The 22,881-nt window shown below is 55.9% G+C and overlaps 1 protein-coding gene across 1 annotated transcript in view; it reads right to left on the reverse strand.

The window, feature by feature from the left end:
* Nucleotides 1-257: 257 nt before the first annotated feature.
* map3k10 (mitogen-activated protein kinase kinase kinase 10) overlaps nt 258-22,881 on the reverse strand; it is a 77,170-nt gene continuing 54,546 nt past the window's right edge. Inside the window, exons 5-10 of the mRNA XM_070867571.1 lie at nt 15,327-15,567; nt 14,281-14,403; nt 10,642-10,780; nt 7,583-7,695; nt 4,321-5,055; nt 258-1,317 (exon numbers count right to left, since the gene is read on the reverse strand). Coding sequence (XP_070723672.1) covers nt 917-1,317; nt 4,321-5,055; nt 7,583-7,695; nt 10,642-10,780; nt 14,281-14,403; nt 15,327-15,567 — 1,752 coding nt within the window. The 3' untranslated portion in view covers nt 258-916. The remainder of the gene's footprint in view (nt 1,318-4,320; nt 5,056-7,582; nt 7,696-10,641; nt 10,781-14,280; nt 14,404-15,326; nt 15,568-22,881) is intronic.

Below are 22,881 nucleotides of genomic sequence, written 5' to 3' on the forward strand. Positions count from 1 at the left end.
ACGTGTGTTGCTCAGATAATGGCGCTCCCCCCCCTGCCCCTCACCACGATGGGCGACACACCAACCTGCATCGACACAATCCCACAATCTCCCACACACACAGTCACTGCGACCGACTACAGCGCCCTTCGACCCCCGCCCCCCCCATTTCCCACCGGAGATGGGCTAACCCAGAATGGACCAATGGCGACGGAAGCCCGCGGGACGGGATCACTCTGGCGAGATTGGCTTCTTGTCGATAAAACACCAACGGCACAAGCCCCCCCCCCTCAAGCTCTGCATTGACCAGCCTCCCGTCCTCACCGCCCTGGTGGGTGCAGAAAGGCAGAGCACGGGGGGGGAACAAAACCTTCACACCCACGGAAAATTGATCGAGGGGTTGCCAACCCTCCAGGATTGCCCTGGAGTATCCAGGAATTGCAGTCGATGCTCGGGCGCATCACAAATTGTGATTTTTTTTCTTTGAACTCTGGTTTGCTTATAAAAATATTGGAGACGGTGGGTGGGGGGGGTCGGGGGAGGGGCTCTTTGACGCGGTGGGTCACCTGATGAAACCTCCAGGAATAGGCCCAACGAGAGTTGGCAACCCCAGGTACACCACACTATTATTAAACTGCTTTTTTTCCCTGTGGAGAGGGGGAACAGAATGTTTATTATTGCATGCCCGAGGCCATTTCTGCAACTTTGGGGGCCGAAGACATGAGCACCCAGGCTAAGCTCCTGCCATTGGGCGACTCTCCCATCCAATCAGGGGGTTGGATTCCACGGCCTTGCCGACAGATCGGACGGTTCAGGTTTTTAAAACCGTCCAATCAGAACGCCGGATCTTGACAAAGCTGAGGTCAAAGGGCCCCCCCGGGGTGTCACGGGTCAGGCGGCTGGTTGCCAAGGGCGATGGGTTTGCGGCCTAGTGGTCTCAGCGCATGTGGCCGCCCTCCAGGCTGTAAATGGAGTCCTTGCGGAGGGCCAGGTCGGCCCGGCACAGCGGCACGGTGCCGTCTGCCGTCTGCCCCTCGATGTCCATGTCCAGCAGGCTCCGGCTGCCGCCTGTGTCGGTCGCGCTGCCCCCGGAGTCGGTGTTGCCGGGGGTCTCGCCGCCGCTGGCCGGCGAGCAGCTGCGGGTGCGGCCGAAGGAGACGAAGCGCCAGGGGTCGATGCGGGGTCGGGCGGCCGAGGGGCGGGGCCTGGGCGCAAACTCCAGGGTCTTGGGTCGTTCCAGCGCCGCGTCCTTCTCCGAGGCTTTCCGCCGCAGGATCGGGGGCAGGAAGGAGGCGGGGTCCGGCAGTCGCGGGATCTCGGCCAAATCCTTGCAAATGCCTGGGGAGCGAATGGAAAGAAATGTCAGTGATGGGGCAGGAGGTTGGCGGGAGGGGGCCAGAATTATTCGTGGCTCGGTAACACGGCTGAAGGTCAATGGCAAAGTAACCAGAGGAGAGGTTACACCGAATGCACGGCACAGAAACCGGCCATTGGGCCCAGCAGGACCGTGCCGGTGTTTATGTTCCACACCAGCTACCTCCCACCCCTCTTCATCTCACCCCATCAACATAGCCTTGGAGTCGAGTATATTCAAGGCTGAGCTCGCTAGATTTTTGGACTCTTGTGTGTCAGCTGTGGTTCAGTGGGCAGCACCCTCGCCTCCGAGTCAGAAGGTTGTGGGTTCAAGTCCCACTCCAGGCAGTTGAGCAGAAAAATCCAGGCTGACACTCCCAGTGCAGTGCTGAGGGAGCGCCGCACTGTCGGAGGGGCAGTGCTGAGGGAGCGCCGCACTGTCGGAGGGGCAGTGCTGAGGGAGCGCCGCACTGTCGGAGGGGTAGTGCTGAGGGAGCGCCGCACTGTCGGAGAGGCAGTACTGAAGGAGCGCCGCACTGTCGGAGGGGCAGTGCTGAGGGAGCGCCGCACTGTCGGAGAGGCAGTACTGAGGGAGCGCCGCACTGTCGGAGGGGGCAGTGCTGAGGGAGCGCCGCACTGTCGGAGAGGCAGTGCTGAGGGAGCGCCGCACTGTCGGAGGGGCAGTACTGAGGGAGCGCCGCACTGTCGGAGGGGCAGTGCTGAGGGAGCGCTGCACTGTCGGAGGGGCAGTGCTGAGGGAGCGCCGCACTGTCGGAGGGGCAATGCTGAGGGAGCGCCGCACTGTCGGAGGGGCAGTACTGAGGGAGTGCCGCACTGTCTGAGGGGCAGTGCTGAGGGAGCGCCGCACTGTCGGAGGGGCAGTGCTGAGGGAGCGCCGCACTGTCGGAGGGGCAGTGCTGAGGGAGCGCCGCACTGTCGGAGGTGCCGTCTTTCAGATGAGACGTTAAACCGAGGCCCCGTCTGCTCTCTCAAGTGGACCTAAAAGATCCCATGGCATTATTTTGAAGAAGAGCAGGGGAGTTCTCCCCGGTGTCCTGGGGCCAATATTTATCCCTCAATCAATATAACAAAAACAGATGATCTGGGTCATTATCACGTTGCTGTTTGTGGGAGCTTGCTGTGCGCAAATTGGCTGCCGCGTTTCCCACATTACAATAGTGGCTACATTATACATTCATGGGCTGTAAAGCGCTTTGAGACGTCCGGTGGTTGTGAAAGGCGCTATATGAATTCAAGTCTTCCTTTCTTTTCTTTTTCTAGGGTAATAGAGGGATATGGGGATCGGGCGGGAAAGTGGAGTTGAGGTCGAAGACCAGCCGTGATCTCATTGAATGGTGGAGCAGGCTCGAGGGGCCGAATGGCCCACTCCTGCTCCTGTTTCTTATGTTCTATTCTTTTCCCCCTCGTGTGTATATCTGGCTTCCCCTTAAATGCATCGATACTATTCACCTCAACCCCTCCCTGTGGCAGCGAGTTCCACATTCTCACCGCTCTCTGGGTAAAGAAGTTTCTCCTGAATTCCCCATTGGATTTATTGGTGACTGTCTTATTGACCCCGAGTTTTGGACTTGGCTCGACAACTGGAAATTCCTTCTCTACGCCCACATTCCCTTTCCTGGCCTGTCCAGAGGCCCTGCTGGAATCGGAACCCTAGGGGGAGTCCCCACTGCCCACCCCCCCCCCCCCCCAACGGCTCAGAAGCCTAAACAAAGATGCTGAGGCCCGTCTTAAAGCCCTGCTGCTGGATGAGCCAAGATCAGTTGTCACAGCGCAGGCCGAGGACAGAGCCCGAGGGTTTCCTGATCCGTGTGCCTCAGTCCCTCATCCGGAACCACCCCTTGGTGACCTTTTCCAGGGGTGACACGCTCCCATTAACAACAACCTGGATTTATATAGCGCCTGTAACATAGTGAAACGTCCCAAGGTGCTTCACAGGAGGGCTATGAGACAAAAATTTGACACCGAGCCACAGAAGGAGAAATTAGGGCAGGTGACCAAAAGCTCGGTCAAAGAGGCAGGTTTTAAGGAGCGTCTTGAAGGAGGAAAGCGAGGCGGAGAGGTTTAGGGAGGGAGTTCCAGAGCTTGGGGCCCAGGCAACAGAAGGCACGGCCACCGATGGTGGAGCGATTATAATCAGGGATGCTCAGGAGGGCAGAATTAGAGGAGCGCAGAGATCTCTGGGGGGGTTGAGGGGCTGGAGAAGATTACAGAGATAGGGAGGGGCGAGGGCCATGGAGGGATTTGTAAACGGAGATGAGAATTTTGAAATCGAGGCGTTGCTTAACCGGGAGCCAATGTAGGTCAGTGAGCACAGGGGGTGATGGGTGAGCGGGACTTGGTGCGAGTTAGGACACGGGGCAGCGAGCACAGGGGGTGATGGGTGAGTGGAACTCGGTGCGAGTTAGGACACGGGGCAGCGAGCACAGGGGGTGATGGGTGAACGGGACTCGGTGCGAGTTAGGACACGGGGCAGCCGAGTTTTGGATCACCTCTGGTTTACGTAGGAGGCCGGCCAGGAATAGTCAAGTTTGGAGGTAACAAAGGCACGGATGAGGGCTTCAGCAGCAGCAGGAGGAGGCATAGTCTCAGAATAAGGGGCCACCCATTTAAAACTGAGCTGAGGATGAATTTCATAGAGGGGGGTGAATCTGTGGAATTCTCTGCCCCTGAGAGCTGTGGAGGCTGGGTCATTGAGTATATTTAAGGTGGAGATGGACAGATTTTTGAGCGATTTAAGGGAGTCGAGGGTTACGGGGAGCGGGGCAGGGAAGTGGAGCTGAGTCCATGATCAGATCAGCCATGGTCTTATTGAATGGCGGAGCAGGCTCGAGGGGCCGAATGGCCGACTCCTATTTCGGAGGAGGAGGAGGAGGTTAGTTTTGGGGCTGGAGAAGATGAGGGATAGGGAGGGGCGAGACCTGGAAGGCAGCTGGGAGAAGGTGGATTGTGGGGGGGGGGAGCTTTTACCTGCGTCCGTTAGCTTCTCTGTACTGCTGTCTGATGGAGTCCTCCTGTGCGTCGGGGTCGGGGTCTGCTGCCGGATGGCGCTGTCCGACGGGATCCTCCTGTGCCCCCGCTTGACGGCCGAGGTAGCGCTGACGTGCGTCGGGGTGAGCGACTGCCTGGGGTCCTTCTTGAAGCTCTCCACGGCCAGGTCCACCAGCGGGTTGTGGGTGGGGGGTTGCGGGGGGGTCCCCGGGAGGCTGTGGGCCTCCCCCAGCCCCTCGGCGGGATCGTCGCCGTCCGGCCGCAGGAGGGAGCGGACGGAGCTGCAGTCGGAGGCGGAGGAGAGCGAGGTCGGGGTGAGGGCGGCGAGCGAGAGCAGGGTGACGGAGGGGGAGCCCTCCAGGGAGGGGAGGACGGAGGGCGGCTCGTCCCGCCGGCGGGCCGGCCGGCCGGCGGAGGGGCTGCGGAAGCGGCCGGCCCTCGGGAAAAGCCCCTCCCACTGCCGCCGCTCCTCCCTGGTCTCGGGCTCCTCCTGCAACAGGTCCAGCAGGCCGGCCCCCAGCCCCACCAAGCCCAGCACGCTGGCGCAGCCCAGCAACGCCAGCTCGCTCCTCCTGCGCTGGGGGCAGCGCCGGGGCCCCTCGCTCGCTGCGTAGCCCACGGGCGAGTTATCCTCCGGAGCACTGCCCTCGCTCTCCGGCCCCAGGTACGACAGGTTCCCGTGCTGGTCTCCCCGGTCACTCGGACTCTGGCCCTCTGTGGGGAGAGATGGTTCAGTGTGAGGGGCCACGCAACAACAAAGAATTTATATAGCGCCGCTAATGCAGTGTCAGGGGATTTAACGTTTGACACCGAGCCGCATAAGTAAGGCATCAATTTTGCCGGACGCAAACTTTCTAGAGCACAAAGTACCAACTTATTCTACAGAGAGAGACAACTAGAGATATACACGGTGGGGGGAGAGAGAGAGAGAGAGATACACAGGGGGAGGGAGGGAGGGAGGGAGAGAGAGAGATACACGGGGGGGAAAGAGAGAGAGAGAGAGAGATACACAGGGGGAGGGAGAGATACACGGGGGGGGGGGGGGGGGGAGAGAGAGAGAGAGAGAGAGAGAGATACACAGGGGGGAGAGGGAGATATATACACGGTGGGGGGAGGGGAGACCGAGATATACAAAGTGCAGAGAGAGAGAGAGAGAGAGAGAGATACACAGGGGGGAGAGAGAGATACACAGGGAGAGGAGAGAGAGAGAGAGAGAGAGAGAGAGATACACAGGGGGAAGAGAGAGAGAGAGAGAGAGAGAGAGATATATACACGGTGGGGGAGGGGAGACCGAGATATACAAAGTGCAGAGAGAGAGAGAGAGATACACGGGGGGGGGGGGGGAAAGAGAGAGAGAGAGATATACACCGGGGGGGGGGGGGAAGAGAGAGAGAGAGATATACACAGGGGGGGAGAGAGAGAGAGAGAGAGATACACAGGGGGGGGGGAAGAGAGAGAGAGAGAGAGAGAGAGAGATACACTGGGGAGAGAGAGAGAAAGGGAGAGGTACACAGGGGGGAGAGAGAGAGAGATACACACACAGGGGAGAGAGAGAGAGAGAGAGAGAGAAAGGGAGAGGTACACAGGGGGGGAGAGAGAGGGAGAGAGAGAGAGATACACGGGGAAGAGAGAGAGAGAGAGAGAGAGAGATACACAGGGGGAAGAGAGAGAGAGATATACACAGGGGGGAGGAAGAGAGAGAGAGATACACAGGGGGAGAGAGTGAGAGAGAGAGATATACAGGGGGGGAGAGAGAGAGGGATACACAGGGGGGGGAGAGAGAAAGAGAGAGAGAGAGAGATACACTGGGAAGAGAGAGAGAGAGAGAGATACACACACAGGGGGGGGGAGAGAAAGAGAGAGAGAGAGAGAGAGAGAGATACACTGGGAGGAGAGAGGGAGAGGTACACGGGGGAGAGAGAGAGAGAGAGAGAGATACACAGGGAGGAGAGAGAGAGATACACAAACAGGGGGGAGAGAGAGGGAGATATATACACGGTGGTCCGGGGGGGGGGAGGGAGAGACAACAACAACAACTTGTATTTATATAGCACCTTTAACGTAGTGAAACGCCCCAAGGCGCTTCACAGGAGTATTATGAGATTAAAAATTTGACACTGAGCCACATAAGGAGAAATTAGCGCAGGTGACCAAAAGCTCGGTCAAAGAGGTAGGTTTTGAGGAGCGTCTTGAAGGAGGAAAGAGAGGCGGAGAGGTTTAGGGAGGGAGTTCCAGAGCTTGGGGCCCAGGCAACAGAAGGCACGGCCGCCAATGGTGGAGCGATTATAATCAGGGATGCTCAGGAGGGCAGAATTAGAGGAGCGCAGACATCGCGCGCGGGGGGTTGTGGGGCTGGAGGAGATTACAGAGATAGGGAGGGGTGTATTTCTATCGCACCTTTCAATACGTCCCAAAGTGCTTTACAGCCAATGAAGGGTTTGTGACGTAGTCAGCCGTGGCTCAGTGGGCAGCACTCTCGCCTCTCGGTCAGAAGGCTGTGGGTTCAAGTCCCACTCCAGAGACGTGAGCACATAAATCCAGGCCGACACTCCCAGTGCAGTGCTGAGGGAGCGCCGCACTGTCGGAGGGGCAGTGCTGAGGGAGCGGCGCACTGTCGGAGGGGCAGTGCTGAGGGAGCGGCGCACTGTCGGAGGGGCAGTGCTGAGGGAGCGCCGCACTGTCGGAGGGGCAGTGCTGAGGGAGCGGCGCACTGTCGGAGGGGCAGTGCTGAGGGAGCGGCGCACTGTCGGAGGGGCAGTGCTGAGGGAGCGCCGCACTGTCGGAGGGGCAGTGCTGAGGGAGCGCCGCACTGTCGGAGGGGCAGTGCTGAGGGAGCGCTGCACTGTCGGATGAGACGTTAAACCGAGGTCCTCTCAGGCCACTATTTGAAGAATAGCAGGGGAGTTCTCCCCGGTGTCCTGGGGCCAATATTTATCCCCCAATCAACATCACTAAAACAGATGATCTGGTCATTATCACATTGCTGTTTGTGGGAGCTTGCTGTGCGCAAATTGGCTGCCGCGTTTCCCACATTACAACAGTGACTACACTACAGACACCCGCACTTCAAGGCTGGGAACTACGAGGAGCTCGGGTCAAATTGTTTTCTACCCACCCTCCCTCGTCCGGGGATGGTGAGGTTAACTGCGAGAATTCCCGGCATGTGCCCAGGGCACTGGGGGGGGGCACAGCTCGCTCGCTCGCTCGCTCTCTCAATACCCAATCAATGTTGAGCACCTACCCATCTCGGTGAGGCTGGCAAAGCCCATGGTGATCGGAATGTTCCGGGGGGTTTTGCCCAGACTGGGCGCGCTCGAAGACCAAAACCGACTGCCATCCCCGAGAGACTTCAACCTGTGGACCCAATAGGGCAGAGTAACGGTGAGAGATCGGCAGAGGATTGGGTTAAAGTCCGTGTGAAATGGCTATTTGGCCCATCAAAACTCGCTCCTTGGCACCTCAACTACTGCAGCCTATCCCAGATTGCCCCAAATTGGCCTGGGGTGTTTGATCTGGCATTTTGCCTCTCCCAGGAGACCACAGGGTTTGGGCTGAGGTGCAGTCTATGTTGTGATACACTAGGAATCACGATTGTGTGGGACTGGCTCAATGGACATTGCTGTGTGTGGGAGCTTGCTGTGCGCAAACTGGCGGCTGTGTTTCCCAACTGCAATTTAACCGTCTCCTGAAATCTTTGCCTGGCCCAACTATTCCAAACATTTCTTACTCTGATTATTAAAAAGATCTCCCTTGTATCTGTTTTAATTTAGTTTTTGTTAAGTTAAATTTATGTTTTCCGGCCCCACTTGCTTTTCTAGGTAATGTTTGTGTATCTGACATATGGGCCCATGTTCATTTGGGACAGGATTGAGACACCATCCAGGTCCTAGTAAACATGGGTCACGATACACAAACAGCCCCGACACTGGCAATCTTCCCCAAAGGCAACCGCTTGGTTGGCGTGCAATTAACAATGCCATACTGCTGTACCTGCCCTGGGAGTGTTTGATGGGACAGTGTAGAGGGAGCTTTACTCTGCATCTAACCCCATGCTGTACCTGCCGTGGGAGTGTTTGATGGGACAGTGTAGAGGGAGCTTTACTCTGTATCTAACCCCGTGCTGTACCTGCCCTGGGAATGTTTGATGGGACAGTGTAGAGGGAGCTTTACTCTGTATCTAACCCCGTGCTGTATGCCCTGGGAGTGTTTGATGGGACAGTGTAGAGGGAGCTTTACTCTGTATCTAACCCCCTGTACCTGCCCTGGGAGTGTTTGATGGGACAGTGTAAAGGGAGCTTTACTCTGTATCTAACCCCGTGCTGTACCTGCCCTGGGAGTGTTTGATGGGACAGTGTAGAGGGAGCTTTACTCTGTATCTAACCCCCTGTACCTGCCCTGGGAGTGTTTGATGGGACAGTGTAGAGGGAGCTTTACTCTGTATCTAACCCCGTGCTGTACCTGCCCTAGGAATGTTTGATGGGACAGTGTAGAGGGAGCTTTACTCTGTATCTAACCCCCTGTACCTGCCCTGGGAGTGTTTGATGGGACAGTGTAGAGGGAGTTTTACTCTGTATCTAACCCCGTGCTGTACCTGCCCTGGGAGCTTTAGGACGTCCGGTGGTCGTGAAAGGCGCTATATAAATCCAAGTCTGTCTTTTCTTCAGTTCACCGTGAAGTCTATAAGTAGTTTGAAGGTGGTTTTACTGTAGATGGGAACAGGAGGAGGCCATTCTGCCCCTCGAGTCTGTTCCGCCACTCAATTAGATCACGGCTGATCTGCATCATAACCCCACCCACCTCGCTTCCATATCGAGCATAATAAAAATCTACCAATCTTCATTATGAAATTTGCAATTGAACCCCCCCCTGCCCAGCCTCCACTGCTTTTTGGGGGAGATAATTCCAGATTCCCACTGCCTGTTGTGTGAAGAAGTGCTTCCTGACATCGCCCCCGAACGGCCGGGCTCTCATTTGAAGGTTATGCTCCCTTGTTCTGGACTCTCCCCAACCCCCCCCCTACCCACCAGAGGGAATCATTTCTCTCTATCCCCCCCTTCCTTTAATCGTCCCCTGATTTAAATCACCATCACACTCGAGGGAACACAGCCCAGTCTCTGCAACCTGCCCTTGTTATTTAACCCTTTAGCCCCGATATTCTGTGTTGCAGGTTTGAGTAGCTCAGGATGCTGGAGGAGCAGAGCCCTCGGGCTCCTGCCTGCTCTCCCAGCCGCCTGTCACTGCTGGCACTGTTAGAGGGCCAATGGGATGTCGGTCCACATTTGACCTCCGATCTATGGGCAACAACAACAACTTGTATTTATATAGCACCTTTTAACATAGTAAAACGTCCCAAGGTGCTTCACAGCAGTGTTATAAGACAAAACTGATACATTTGACACTGAGCCACATAGGACAAATTAGGACCGTTGATCAAATGCTTGGTTAAAGAGGTTGGTTTTAAGGAGCGTCTTGAAAGAGGAAAGAGAGGCGGAGAGGTTTAGGGAAGGAGTTCCAGAGCTTGGGGCCCAGGCAACAGAAGGCACGGCCACCAATGGTGGAGCGATTATAATCAAGAGGGCAGAATTGGAGGAGTGCAGACACCCCGGGGAGTTGTGGGGCTGGAGGAGATTAGAGATAGGGAGGGGCGAGGGTCATGGAGGGATTTGTAAACAAGGATAGGAATTTTGAAATCGAGGCGTTGCTTAACCGGGAGCCACTGTGGGTGAGCGGGACTTGGTGCGAGTTAGGACACGGGTCAGCGAGCACAGGGGGTGATGGGTGAGCGGGACTTGGTGCGAGTTAGGACACGGGTCAGCGAGCACAGGGGGTGATGGGTGAGCGGGACTCGGTGCGAGTTAGGACACGGGGGCAGCGAGCACAGGGGGTGATGGGTGAGCGGGACTTGGTGCGAGTTAGGACACGGGTCAGCGAGCACAGGGGGTGATGGGTGAGTGGGACTTGGTGCGAGTTAGGACACGGGTCAGCGAGCACAGGGGGTGATGGGTGAGTGGGACTCGGTGCAAGTTAGGATACGGGCAACCGAGTTTTGGATCACCTCTAGTTTACGTAGGGTAGAATGTGGGAGGCCAGCCAGGAGTGAGTTGGAATAGGCAAGTGTAGAGGTATCAAAGACATGGATGAGGGCTTCAGCAGCGGATGAGCTGAGGCAGAGGGCGGAGACGGGCAATTGATTGGGACGGTTGCCATTGGCTGCCGGCAGAGGCAGGGACTGACTGGACAGAAGGGTTGCCAGGCGACCAGGGTAAAGTCACCATGGGGCACCCGGACCGCGTCTCTCACCTGTCCTCCCCGCCCAGCCGCTCCTTCTGCTGTGTGGAGCTGGGGCCCCAGGTCCGGCCTTTCTTCTTGTGGCCCTCGAACTCCTCCCGCTTGTACACGGCACTCCGGCCCCAGGTCTGGCTGCCTTCGCCGGGAGTCACTGCCAGAGAGAAACAATCCCGATTACCGTCTGCGCTCTCTCACACCGCCACCTCACAACCAGCGGCTGCACCGCACTGTCCCAACCAACACCGTGCCGATCGGCACAGGCTCGGCAGCACCCTCAGAGGGGCAGTACTGAGGGAGTGCCGCACTGTCGGAGGGGCAGTGCTGAGGGAGTGCTGCACTGTCGGAGGGGCAGTGCTGAGGGAGCGCCGCACTGTCGGAGGGGCAGTGCTGAGGGAGTGCCGCACTGTCGGAGGGGCAGTACTGAGGGAGTACCGCACTGTCGGAGGGGCAGTGCTGAGGGAGTGCCGCACTGTCGGAGGGGCAGTGCTGAGGGAGTGCCGCACTGTCGGAGGGGCGGTGCTGAGGGAGCGCCGCACTGTCGGAGGGGCAGTGCTGAGGGAGCGCCGCACTGTCGGAGGGGCAGTACTGAGGGAGTGCCGCACTGTCGGAGGGGCAGTACTGAGGGAGCGCCGCACTGTCGGAGGGGCGGTACTGAGGGAGCGCCGCACTGTCGGAGGGGCAGTACTGAGGGAGCGCCACACTGTCGGAGGGGCAGTACTGAGGGAGCGCCACACTGTCGGAGGGGCAGTACTGAGGGAGCGCCGCACTGTCGGAGGGGCAGTACTGAGGGAGCGCCGCACTGTCGGAGGGGCAGTACTGAGGGAGCGCCGCACTGTCGGAGGGGCAGTACTGAGGGAGCGCCACACTGTCGGAGGGGCAGTACTGAGGGAGCGCCGCACTGTCGGAGGGGCAGTACTGAGGGAGCGCCGCACTGTCGGAGGGACAGTACTGACTGAGCGCTGCACTGTCGGATTTTCCATCTTTCAGATGAGACATTAAACGTCTGCCCTCTCAGGTGGGCATAAAACATCCCATGGCACTATTTTGAAGAATAGCAGGGGAGTTCTCCGCAATATTTATCCCTCAATGAACATCACTAAAAAACAGATGATCTGGTCATTATCACATTGATGTTTGTGGGAGCTTGCTGTGCGCAAATTAGCTGCCGCGTTTCCCACATTACAACAGTGACCACAGTCCAAAAGTACTTCATTGGCTGTAAAGCGCTTTTCCTGAGCTCTTTCGGAGTGTGTCTGTAAAACGGCAGGTTTGGAATTCAGGCACACGCATGTAGAGGCCAGCAGAGGGCGGCATTGCTGCATTTTACACCGGGGGATTCGCAGTCCGGCTCGTGACCGCCCCCCAGTGGCAGGTGCATCGGTTCAGATGTTGGGTTGCGGGCAGATTTAGGCTGGACTGTGATGCCCTCCCGAGTTGAATTGCCCGCTCCTGGAGGCTGGGTCTTGGGTGAGGTACCGACGGGCGACTGTAAAGGCGCCCCAGACAGGCTCGGAATCACGTTGAGGTAACATCTGTACGTAGCATACTCCACTGCGATGAAACACAGGATGTAACGTCGATTAATGCTACAATTTCCCAACAGTGGTTGGCGATAACACGAGGCAGAACCTCCCTCCGTGCAGGGCTGACCGACCCCTGGGCTGGCCGCTGATCGTCGCCCGGGGTGATGGGGTACGGTAACTGGGGTCAGAAGGCACAGGTCATCCTGCGATCCTGCTCCTGATGACCCAGCTGAAAAGCGGCATGTGTGAATGGCGGGTGAGGCACAGATGCGTGGGGAGGGGGGCAACAATGACTGGTCCGCGTCCCTGGGCTCAGAACCTACAAAACATAAGCCGCGGTACTGCTTCCCAGCACCTCCCCGGAAAAGGTGGTCTCCGAACGGGCTCAAATGTGATGCCCTCCAAGGTTGATTAGCCTTCTGATAGTCTTGGGGCTATTTGAGGTAATCACCATCATAGACAGTCCCTTGGAATCGAGAAAGACTTGCTTCCACTCTAAAAATGGGTCCTTAGGTGGCTGAACAGTCCAATACGAGAACCACAGTCCCTGTCACAAGTGGGACAGACAGTGGTTGAGGGAGGGGGAGGGTGGGACTGGTTTGCCGCACGCTCCTTCCGCTGCCTGCGCTTGGTTTCTGCACGCTCTCGGCGACGAGACTCAGGTGCTCAGCGCCCTCCCGGATGCACTTCCTCCACTTAGGGCAGTCTTTGGGCCAGGGACTCCCAGGTGCCGGTGGGGATGTTGCACTTTATCAGGGAGGCTTTGAGGGCGGTCTCTGTAATGTTACCTCTGCCCACCTTTGGCTCGCTTGCCGTGAAGGAGTTCCGAGTAGAGCGCTTGCTTTGGGGAGTCTCGTGTCGGGTATGCGGACAATGTGGCCCTGCCCAGCGGAGCTGATCGAGTGTGGTCAGTGCTTCGATGTTGGCCTGGTCGGAGTGCGTCTGTTCTCCCAGGGGATTTGCAGGATCTTGCGAAGACATTGTTTGAGGACTGCTGGTGTAATCATAGTCCAGCGTAAGCAGCAGAGTAGACAGCTTATTAATCAGCTGTAAGTCTGAGAATAGTCGAATACACTTGCACTCCGGATTGGAAAATATGCTCCCAAACCATCAGGGTGCACTCGGCTTCAGGCTCCAACCAGGGGTCACAGACTCTGGATAAGGGGTCGGCCAGTTAGGACTGAGGTGAGGAGAAAGTGAATGCTGAGTCATTGAGTATATCGTCACTCAATCAACATAAAACAGATTTTCTAGTCATTATCACAGCGCTGTTTGTGGGAGCTTGCTGTGTGTAAATTGGTTTCCCACATTACAACAGTGACTACACTCCAAAAGTACTTCATTGGCTGTAAAGCGCTTTGGGACGTCCAGTGGTCGGGAAAGGCGCTATATAAATGCAAGTCTTCTGTGAGATTGATAGATTTTTGGAGTCTAGGGAAATCGAGGGATATGGGGATCGGGCAGGAAAGTGGAGTTGAGGTCGAAGATCAGCCGTGATCTTGAAGGGTTCGAGGGGCCGAATGGCCAACTCCTGCTGCTATTTCTCATGTTATGATCTCATTTGGACCTGTTACTGTCTGAAGGCTTCTGATTAACGTGAAGGCCCCGAATTGGCTGGGCTTACGCGAGTGGGAGCGATACTCACAGCGGATTGGCTGAGCGAGTGGGGGCGGGGGCGGGGGGGGGGAAGCGATACAGCGGATTGGTTGAGCGGGTGGGGGGGTTTGCAGCGATCCTCACAGCGGATTGGCTGGGCGGGTGGGGGTGTGCAGCGATGCGATACAGCGGATTGGCTGAGCGGCGGGTGGAGGGGAGGAGCGATATTCACAGCGGATTGGCTGAGCGGGTGGGGGTGTGCAGCGATACTCACAGCGGATTGGCTGAGCGGGTGGGGGTGTGCAGCGATACTCACAGCGGATTGGCTGAGCGGCGGGTGGAGGGGAGGAGCGATATTCACAGCGGATTGGCTGAGCGGCGGGTGGAGGGGAGGAGCGATACTCACAGCGGATTGGCTGAGCGGGCGGAGGGGAGGAGCGATACTCACAGCGGATTGGCTGAGCGGGTGGAGGGGAGGAGCGATACTCACAGCGGATTGGCTGAGCGGGTGGAGGGGAGGAGCGATACTCACAGCGGATTGCTCGTAGACGGGGGATGACCATGGGGCTTCCAGGGGGGCTGGAACCGTCGGCCGACTGACCCTTCCTCTTGTCGACAGTCGGGGAGGCCTGCACCGTGATCTTGTGCTCAAACCCTGTCGGAGAGGCACAAGCTTCACATCACTGTCCCGCACCAGGTACATCGCAGTCTCACTCCGCCGTGTGATTAGAATAAAGGTGGCTTCTCTGCACCCCTCAACCCCCTCCCTTCACATCCCACCCCGCTTCCCTCCCCTCCGCTCCCTCCCCCCCCTCCCACTTACCTCCACCCCCCTCGCGCCCCCTCATTCCCCTCTCTCTTCCGCCCCCAACTTCCCCCCCCCTTCTCTCTGCCCACAACTCAATTCTCTCCCCAGTGTTGAACTGGTCTACCCAGACCAGCAAGATCCCAGGATTGCTCCTTTGCCTCTGCTGGCCTGGGTTACAGAGAGTGCTGGCCAGTGCACCTCGGAGAAATTGGACTCGGCTACAGCGACCCACCCTTGGTTGAATAGCCGACTGGCATTTCGGTGTTATTTAAAATAAGGCCGTTTGCAAAATCTCGGCTTCATTGTCTCGGTACATGAAGAATGGGCTCTGGGTCAGAGGGAGGGAGGGCGAGTGTGTTGGAGGGAATAAAGGAGGGTGTGTTGGAGGGGGGAGAGAGAGAGAGAGAAAGAAACGGAAAAACTGCTCTCTCCGGGTGGATGCAAAAGATCCCGCGGCCACTATTTTGAAGAAGAGCAGGGGAGTTCTCCCCGGTGTCCTGGTCAATATTTATCCCGCAATCAGCATCACTAAAACGGATGATCTGGGTCATTATCACATTGCTGTTTGTGGGAGCTTGCTGTGCGCAAATTGACTGCCACATTTCCCACATTACAGCAGTGACTACCCAAAAGAACTTCATTGGCTGTAAACCGCTTTGGGATACCCTGAGGGGGTGATAGGCGCTATAGAAATGACAGTCTTTATTTGAACTAACTGATGCTCTAACCGGCGGGAGGCCGTGTGGCCCCCGCGGGAACGCGGCACGCACCCGACGGTAAACTGATCCGGTTCCCGTCCTTCAGCTTCAAGCGACTCCTCTTGAAGTTCCCTTTGCGTTTCTTGACCTTGGGCTTCTCCTGGTACAGCTGACGCATGATGATGTTCAGCTCCCGCTCCACAATGTCGATCTCCCTCTCCGCCAGCTCCTGCTCCCTCCGTCGCAGCACCTCCTCCTGGTTCCTCTGCTGCACCGCGGCCCGACTCAACTCCTCCTCCCAGCTCCGCAACTCCTGCAGGGGAGGGGGGGCAGGGTGGATAAGGGGGAAGGGGGGGGGAGGGGGGAGAAGGGAGAAGGGGAGGGGGGGAGAGGAGGAGAAAGGGGAAGGGGGGGAGAGAGGAGGAGGAGGGGGGTGAGGAGGTGGGGTGGGGGGAAGAGAGGGAGAGGGAGAGGGAGAGAGGATGTTATAGAATTGGAGACATTTACAGCACAGGAGGCCGCCATTCGGCCCATCGTGTCCGCGCCGGCTGACCCAAGAGCTACCCAGCCTAATCCCACTTTCCAGCTCTGGGTCCGTAGCCCTGTAGGTTACGGCACTTCAAGTGCACATCCAAATACTTTTTAAATGTGGTGAGGGTTTCTGCCTCTACCACTCTTTCAGACATTTCCCCTCAAATCCCCTCTAAACCTCCCCCCAATTACGTTAAATCTATACCCCCTGGTTGTTGACCCCTCTGCGAAGGGAAACAGGTCCTTCCTACCCACTCTATCCAGGCCCCTCATAATTTTATACACCTCAATAAGGTCTCCCCTCAGCCTCCTCCGTTCCAAAGAAAACAGACCCAGCCTATCCAATCTTTCCTCATAGCTAAAATTCTCCAGTCCAGGCAACATCCTGGTAAATCCCCTCTGTACCCTCTCCAGTGCAATCACATCTTTCCTGTAATGTGGTGACCAGAACTGCACGCAGTACTCCAGCTGTAGCCTAACCAGTGTTTTATACAATTCAAACATAATCTCCCTGCTCTTGTATTGCCTGCTACAACTGTACAGGGAGTAGGTAAGGCCACACCTGGAGTACTGCGTGCAGTTTTGGTCTCTGTATTTAAGGAGGGATATACTTGCATTGGAGGCTGTTCAGAGAAGGTTCACTCGGTTGATTCCTGAGATGAAGGGGTTGTCTTAAGAGGAAAGGTTGAGCAGGTTGGGCCTGTACTCACTGGAGTTTAGAAGACTGAGGGGTGATCTTATTGAATCATATAAGATTCTGAGGGGGCTGGACAGGGTAGATGCAGAGAGGATGTTTCCCCTCGTGGGGGAATCTAGAACTAGGGCGCATAGTTTCAGAATAAGGGGTCGCCCATTTAAAACTGAGATGAGGAGGAATTTCTTCTCTCAGAGGGTCATGAATCTGTGGAATTCTCTGCCCCAGAGAGCTGTGGAGGCTGGGTCATTGAATATATTTAAGGTGGAGATAGGCAGATTTTGAGCGATAAGGGAGTCAAGGGTTATGGGGAGCGGGCAGGGAAGTGGAGCTGAGTCCATGATCAGATCAGCCATGATCTTATTGAATGGCGGAGCAGGCTCGAGGGGCCGAATGGCCGACTCCTGCTCCTATTTCTTATGTTCTTATATAAGACGGGATTGCATCAGTTCAAGAAGGGCAATTCGGGATGGGCAATAAACGCTGACCTTGATGAATGAATAAACAAAAAATAGTAGCAGTCGGATACACCTCGACTCTGATTGTGTTTATCTCTCTTTTCTCGGCCCCCCCCATTGTTCCCACACTCCGGCCTTCCTCAGGAGTCCAGCCAGTTGACATCACACGGACCACGAGCCATATTCCTGGTTGGCCAACCGAGTGGGGGGGGAGGTGATGTCAACTATCATTGTAACCCATGTATAAACTGACCTAAGTTGTACACCTTGAGAACATTGACCACAAGGGGGCGAACTTGTGGGAGACACTGCTAACCTGGACTTTCCGGTATAAAAGGGGAAGCTCCACCCACCTTCATCACTTGAGGTCTTGGTAATAAAGGTAACTGGTCACAGAGTGACCTTCTCTCGAGTATGGGTCTCGTGTGTATTTATACTGTATAGTAAGGACATATCATTGGCGACGAGAAACTGGGATTTAAACCACGCGAGCATGGCCACTAGCAGCACAGACGAGAGGTACTGTGTTGGTGATGATTGGGATGACTTTATTGAGAGACTACAGCAAAGTTTTGTCACTAAGGAATGGTTGGGACAGGATTCGGCCGACAAACGCAGGGCTCATCTCCTGACGGTTTGTGGATCCAGAACGTACTCCCTGATGAAGGACCTTCTAGCACCAGAGAAACCGGCGGACAAGACTTTCGAAGAGCTCCGTAAGTTGATCAGGGAACACCTTAAACCGGCGAGCAGCATGCACATGGTGAGACACCGGTTTTACACGCACCGGCGGCGAGAAGGGCAAAGCGTTCCAGACTTCGTGGCAGATCTCCGGCGACTGGTGAGCCAATGTAAGTTCCCAGATGCATGCAGAGCGGAGATGCTGGGAGACTTTTTTTATTGAGGGCATCGGGCACGCTGGGCTTTTCAGGAAACTGATTGAGACCAAAGACTTGACCTTGGAAGCGGCGGCTTTGATAGCCCAGAGATTTATCTCAGGGGAGGAAGAGACCAGAATGATGTATGACAAAAATCTTGGCTCAAATGCGGCAAACGACCAGGGAGTCAACATTGCTAACGCGGCACACAGTTCTCTAGGCAGACAAGGGCAATCGGACATGCCCCAGCATGTAGTCGAACCCAAAGGGGGAATTCAACAGAGACAATGGCTAGCTGAACGGTGATTCATGCCATCGCAATGGACAATGCGGCCAGTAATGGGGCCATCAACACCTGCTAATGGTGCACTTAAGGACAGTTACAGAGACAGTCAGAGACGATCGACTGGTAATGGACCTTTTGTTTCCATGCTGGAGGTGTGGAGGCAAACACCCAGCCAGAGCTGCAGGTACCAGCAATATACCTGCAGAAACTGCAACGTCAGCGGTCACTTGGCACGTATGCACAGGAAGCCAGCAGCCGGGTTGATGTACGCGGAGGACGGGCTCGATGTCAGCCCTTTCGAGGCCAAATGAATACTGGGGGAAATCGTTGGAAGCTAAAGTTCAGCGAGTTCATGTGGAGCACAACACAGTTCATATTCCAGGACGCTACCGATAATTATGAAAGTGCTCCTCAATGGCATCCCAGTATTAATGGAGCTAGACACAGGGGCCAGCCAGTCCCTGATGAGTATCAAATGGTTGTGGGTGTCCAAGGCCAGGAGGCCAAAATTATTGCCGACTGACTCACAGCTATGGACATACACAAAGCAGATCATTCCGGTGCTAGGCAGCGCCACGGTAGTCGTGACCCACAAAGATTCGGAGAACAGGTTGCCACTCTGGATTGTCCCGGGGGTCGGTCCCGCACTACTGGGGAGGAGTTGGCTTGCTGTCATGAACTGGAAATGGGGCGATGTCAATGCAATTTCTTCTGTGGGGTGAGTATCATGCTCACAGGTCCTGGACAAATTTGACTCATTATTCCAACCCGGCATCGGCACTTTCATGGGGGCCAAGGTAGTGATTCACATAAACCCGGACGCCAGACCAGTACACCACCAGGCCAGAGCGGTGCTGTATGTGATGCGGGAAAAGATAGAAGGCGAATTGGATCGCCTGCTGAGGGAAGGCATCATCTCGCCAGTCGAATTCAGTGACTGGGCGAGCCCGATTGTGCCATTGCTCAAGGCAGATGGGTCGGTCAGGATATGTGGCGATTACAAGGCCACCATCAATCGGGTGTCACTCCAAGACCAGTACCCGCTACCGAGAGCGGAGGACCTCTTTGCAACGTTATTCGGTGGCAAACTTTTTTCAAAATTGGACCTGACCTCAGCTTACATGACCCAGGAGCTGGCGAGTGAGTCGAAGAAGCTGACCACCATCACGACACACAAGGGGTCGTTTGAGTATAACCGATGTCCGTTCAGGATTCGTTCGGCCGCCGCGATCTTTCTACGAAATATGGAAAGCCTCCTCAAGTCGATTCCAAGGACGGTGGTTTTTCAAGATGACATCCTCATCATGGGTTGCGATACTGAAGAACACCTCCACAACCTGGAGGAGGTGCTACGCAGATTGGACCGGGTAGGGCTGTGACTGAAAAAGGCAAAGTGCATCTTCTTAGCTCCAGAGATAGAATTCCTGGGGAGGAGGGTAGCAGCAGACGGGATCAGACCTACTGCGCCCAAAACGGAAGCGATCCAGAGAGCACCCAGACCCCGTAACACGACAGAGCTGCGTTCGTTCCTGGGGCTCCTGAACTATTTTGGTAACTTTCTTCCCAAATTGAGCACGCTGTTAGAGCCGCTACATGTGCTCCTACACAAAGGTCGCGAATGGGTCTGGGGGGACAGCCAGGAAAGGGCTTTTAATAGAGCACGCAACTTGTTATGCTCCAACAAACTGTTAACATTATATGACCCGTGTAAGAAACTTGTTTTAATGTGCGATGCATCGTCCTATGGGGTCGGGTGTGTGTTGCAGCATGTGAATGCCAAGGGTCAGTTACAGCCGGTAGCTTATGCCTCCAGAAGTCTGTCCCAGGCAGAAAGGGGCTACGGGATGGTAGAAAAGGAAGCGCTAGCATGTGTATATGCAGTAAAAAAAATGCATCAGTACCTGTTTGGCAGGAAATTTGAGCTGGAGACAGATCACAAACCCCTAACGTCCCTTTTGGCCGACAACAAGGCCATAAATGCGAATGCATCGGCCCACATACAGAGGTGGGCACTCGCGTTAGCCGTCTATGACTGCACAATTTGGCACAGACCGGGCACTGAAAACTGCGCCGATGCACTCAGCAGGCTCCCACTAGCCACCACTGAGGGGGCTACCGAGCATGGTGCTGAGATGGTCATGGCTGTTGAAGCTTTCGAAAGCAAAGGCTCACCTGTGACAGACCGTCAGATTAAAGTCTGGACAAAAAGACCTGCTACTGTCTTTAGTTAAGAAATGTGTCCTGAATGGGGACTGGGCAGCCACATACGGGGCATGCCCTGAGGAATCTAAACCGTTTCATAGGCGCAAGGATGGACTCTCGATTCAGGCCAATTGCCTACTGTGGGGAAACTGAGTAGTCATGCCCCAGATGGGCAGAGAGGTGTTTATCAGAGAACTTCACAATGAGCACTCGGTCATTGTCATGATGAAGGCAATAGCCAGGTCACACGTTTGGTGGCCAGGGATAGATGCAGACCTGGAACTTTGTGTTCACAGGTGCAACACGTGTGCTCAGCTGGGCAATGCACCCAGGGAAGCCCCCCTTAGCCCCTGGTCCTGGCCCGCCGAGCCATGTGGACTACGCAGGTCCTTTCATGGGAAAAATGTTTTTGGTTGTAGTAGCCGCCTACCCCAAATGGATCGAGTGTGACATTTTAAGTTCAAGCACATCCTCTGCCACGGTAGAAAGTCTACGGGCAATGTTCGCTGCCGGATGTCTTGGTCAGCGACAATGGCCCGTGCTTCACAAGCACTGAATTCCAGGACTTCATGGCAGGCAATGGAATCAACTATGGCAGAACGGCACCGTTCAAGCCGGCCTCAAACGGCCAGGTGGAACGAGCAGTGCAGATAATCAAACAGGGGATGCTCAGAATCCAAGGGGGTTCCCTACAATGCCGCTTATCACGCCTCCTGTTGGCCTACAGATCCCGACCACACTCGCTCACAGGGGTTCCACCTGCAGAGCTGCTAATGAAAAGGACGCTCAAAACCAGGTTATCCCTTATACACCCCACCATGAAAGAAATTGTTGAGAGCAGGCATCAGTCACGTCAAGCCCACAGACCGCGCGGCCTCCCAGTCTTTCCTGTCGTCTATCTCGGATGTCTTAGACGACAGCAAGCGGGAGAGTCTGGACCACCCGCTAACTCTGGACGAGCTGACAAAGGCCGTCCAGTCCTTCAAGACGAATAAAACTCCCGGAAGCGACGGTTTACCGGTCGAGTTGTATTCGGCTCTGTGGGACTGGATGGGCCCAGACCTGCTGGAAGTGTGTTGAGAGGTATGCTTCTGGCCGGCAGCATGTCAGAATCGATAAGGAAAGGCATCATCACCCTCATCTACAAGCAGAAGGGGGAAGAGGGAGGAAATCAAAATCTGGCGGCCCATTTCACTGCTCAATGTGGACTACAAGATCCTGTCAAAGGTCATCGCCAACAGGGTCAAGCCTGCTCTTGAGCTGGTGATTCACCCGGACCAGACCTGCGCTGTCCCCGGCAGGAAGATCTCTGATAGCCTGACGCTACTCAGGGATACGATCGCCTACGTGCGGGACAGGAGGGTGGACACCTGCTTAATCAGCTTAGACCAGGAGAAGGCCTTTGACAGGATATCGCACACGTACCTGATGGACGTGCTCTCCAAAATGGGGTTTGGGGAGGGTATCTGCAATTGGATCCAACTGCTCTACACAGACATCAGTAGTGCAGTTCTAATCAACGGGTGGGAAACTGAAAGCTTTCCGATCAGATCTGGAGTCAGGCAAGGCTGTCCTCTCTCGTCTCTCTTGTTTGTGGGTTGTATCGAGCCCTTTGCCGGGTCCATTAGGAAGGATGCGGGCATTAGAGGGGTGACGATCCCAGGCAGCGGAGGCGCTCAGGTCAAGACCTCCCTGTATATGGACGGCGTGGCCATCTTTTTCTCGGATCCGCAGATTGCTCACAATCTGCGACCAGTTTGAACTGGCCTCGGGAGCAAAGGTCAATCGCAGCAAGAGCGAGGCCGTGTTCTTTGGCAACTGGGCCGACCGAGCCTCCATTCCCTTCACCGTTAAGCCAGACTTCCTGAAGGTGTTGGGAATATGGTTCGGAGCGGACGGGGGGTGCGCCAAAAACTGGGACGAGCGTATCGCCAAGGTCAAACAAAAACTGGCATTGTGGGAGCAGCGCTCCCTCTCCATGGCAGGAAAGAACCTGGTCATCAGGAGTGAGGTGCCCTCGGGGTTGCTGCATGTGGCACAGGTCTGGCCCATTCCTCGCTCCTGTGCCGCGGCAGTCACCCGGGCCGTCTTCCACTTTGCCTGGAGGTCCAAAATGGACCGTGTCCGCAGAGACACAATGTACTAATCTCTGGACAGTGGAGGAAAGGATGTTCCGAACGTGGCCCTCATCCTGATGGCCACCTTTGTGTGCGGCTGCCTCAAGCTGTGCACAGACCCCCGATACGCAAACACCAAGTGTCACTACGTGCTGAGGTTCTACCTGTCCCCGGTGTTGCGAAACACCCCCACCAGTTGGACCATGCCTGTCCACCTGTCCTTCGTGGAAAAGTTCCTCACAAGAAACCCCTTTGACCACAAAGCCATAAAACAGTGGTCAGCACGTAAGGTCCTGGACGCCCTGTGAAAGAAGGAGAGGGTGGACCCTGTCGGCTGGTTCCCCGAGCAAACTGTCGAACTCGTTTGGCAGAACGTCTCATCGCCCGAGCTTTCACACAAGCACCAAGACGTAGCTTGGTTGGCGGTGAGGAGGGCCTTACCTGTCAGAGCTTTCATGCAC

Source organism: Pristiophorus japonicus, chromosome 26 (genome assembly GCF_044704955.1).
Source record: "Pristiophorus japonicus isolate sPriJap1 chromosome 26, sPriJap1.hap1, whole genome shotgun sequence".
Lineage (NCBI taxonomy): Eukaryota > Metazoa > Chordata > Chondrichthyes > Pristiophoridae > Pristiophorus > Pristiophorus japonicus.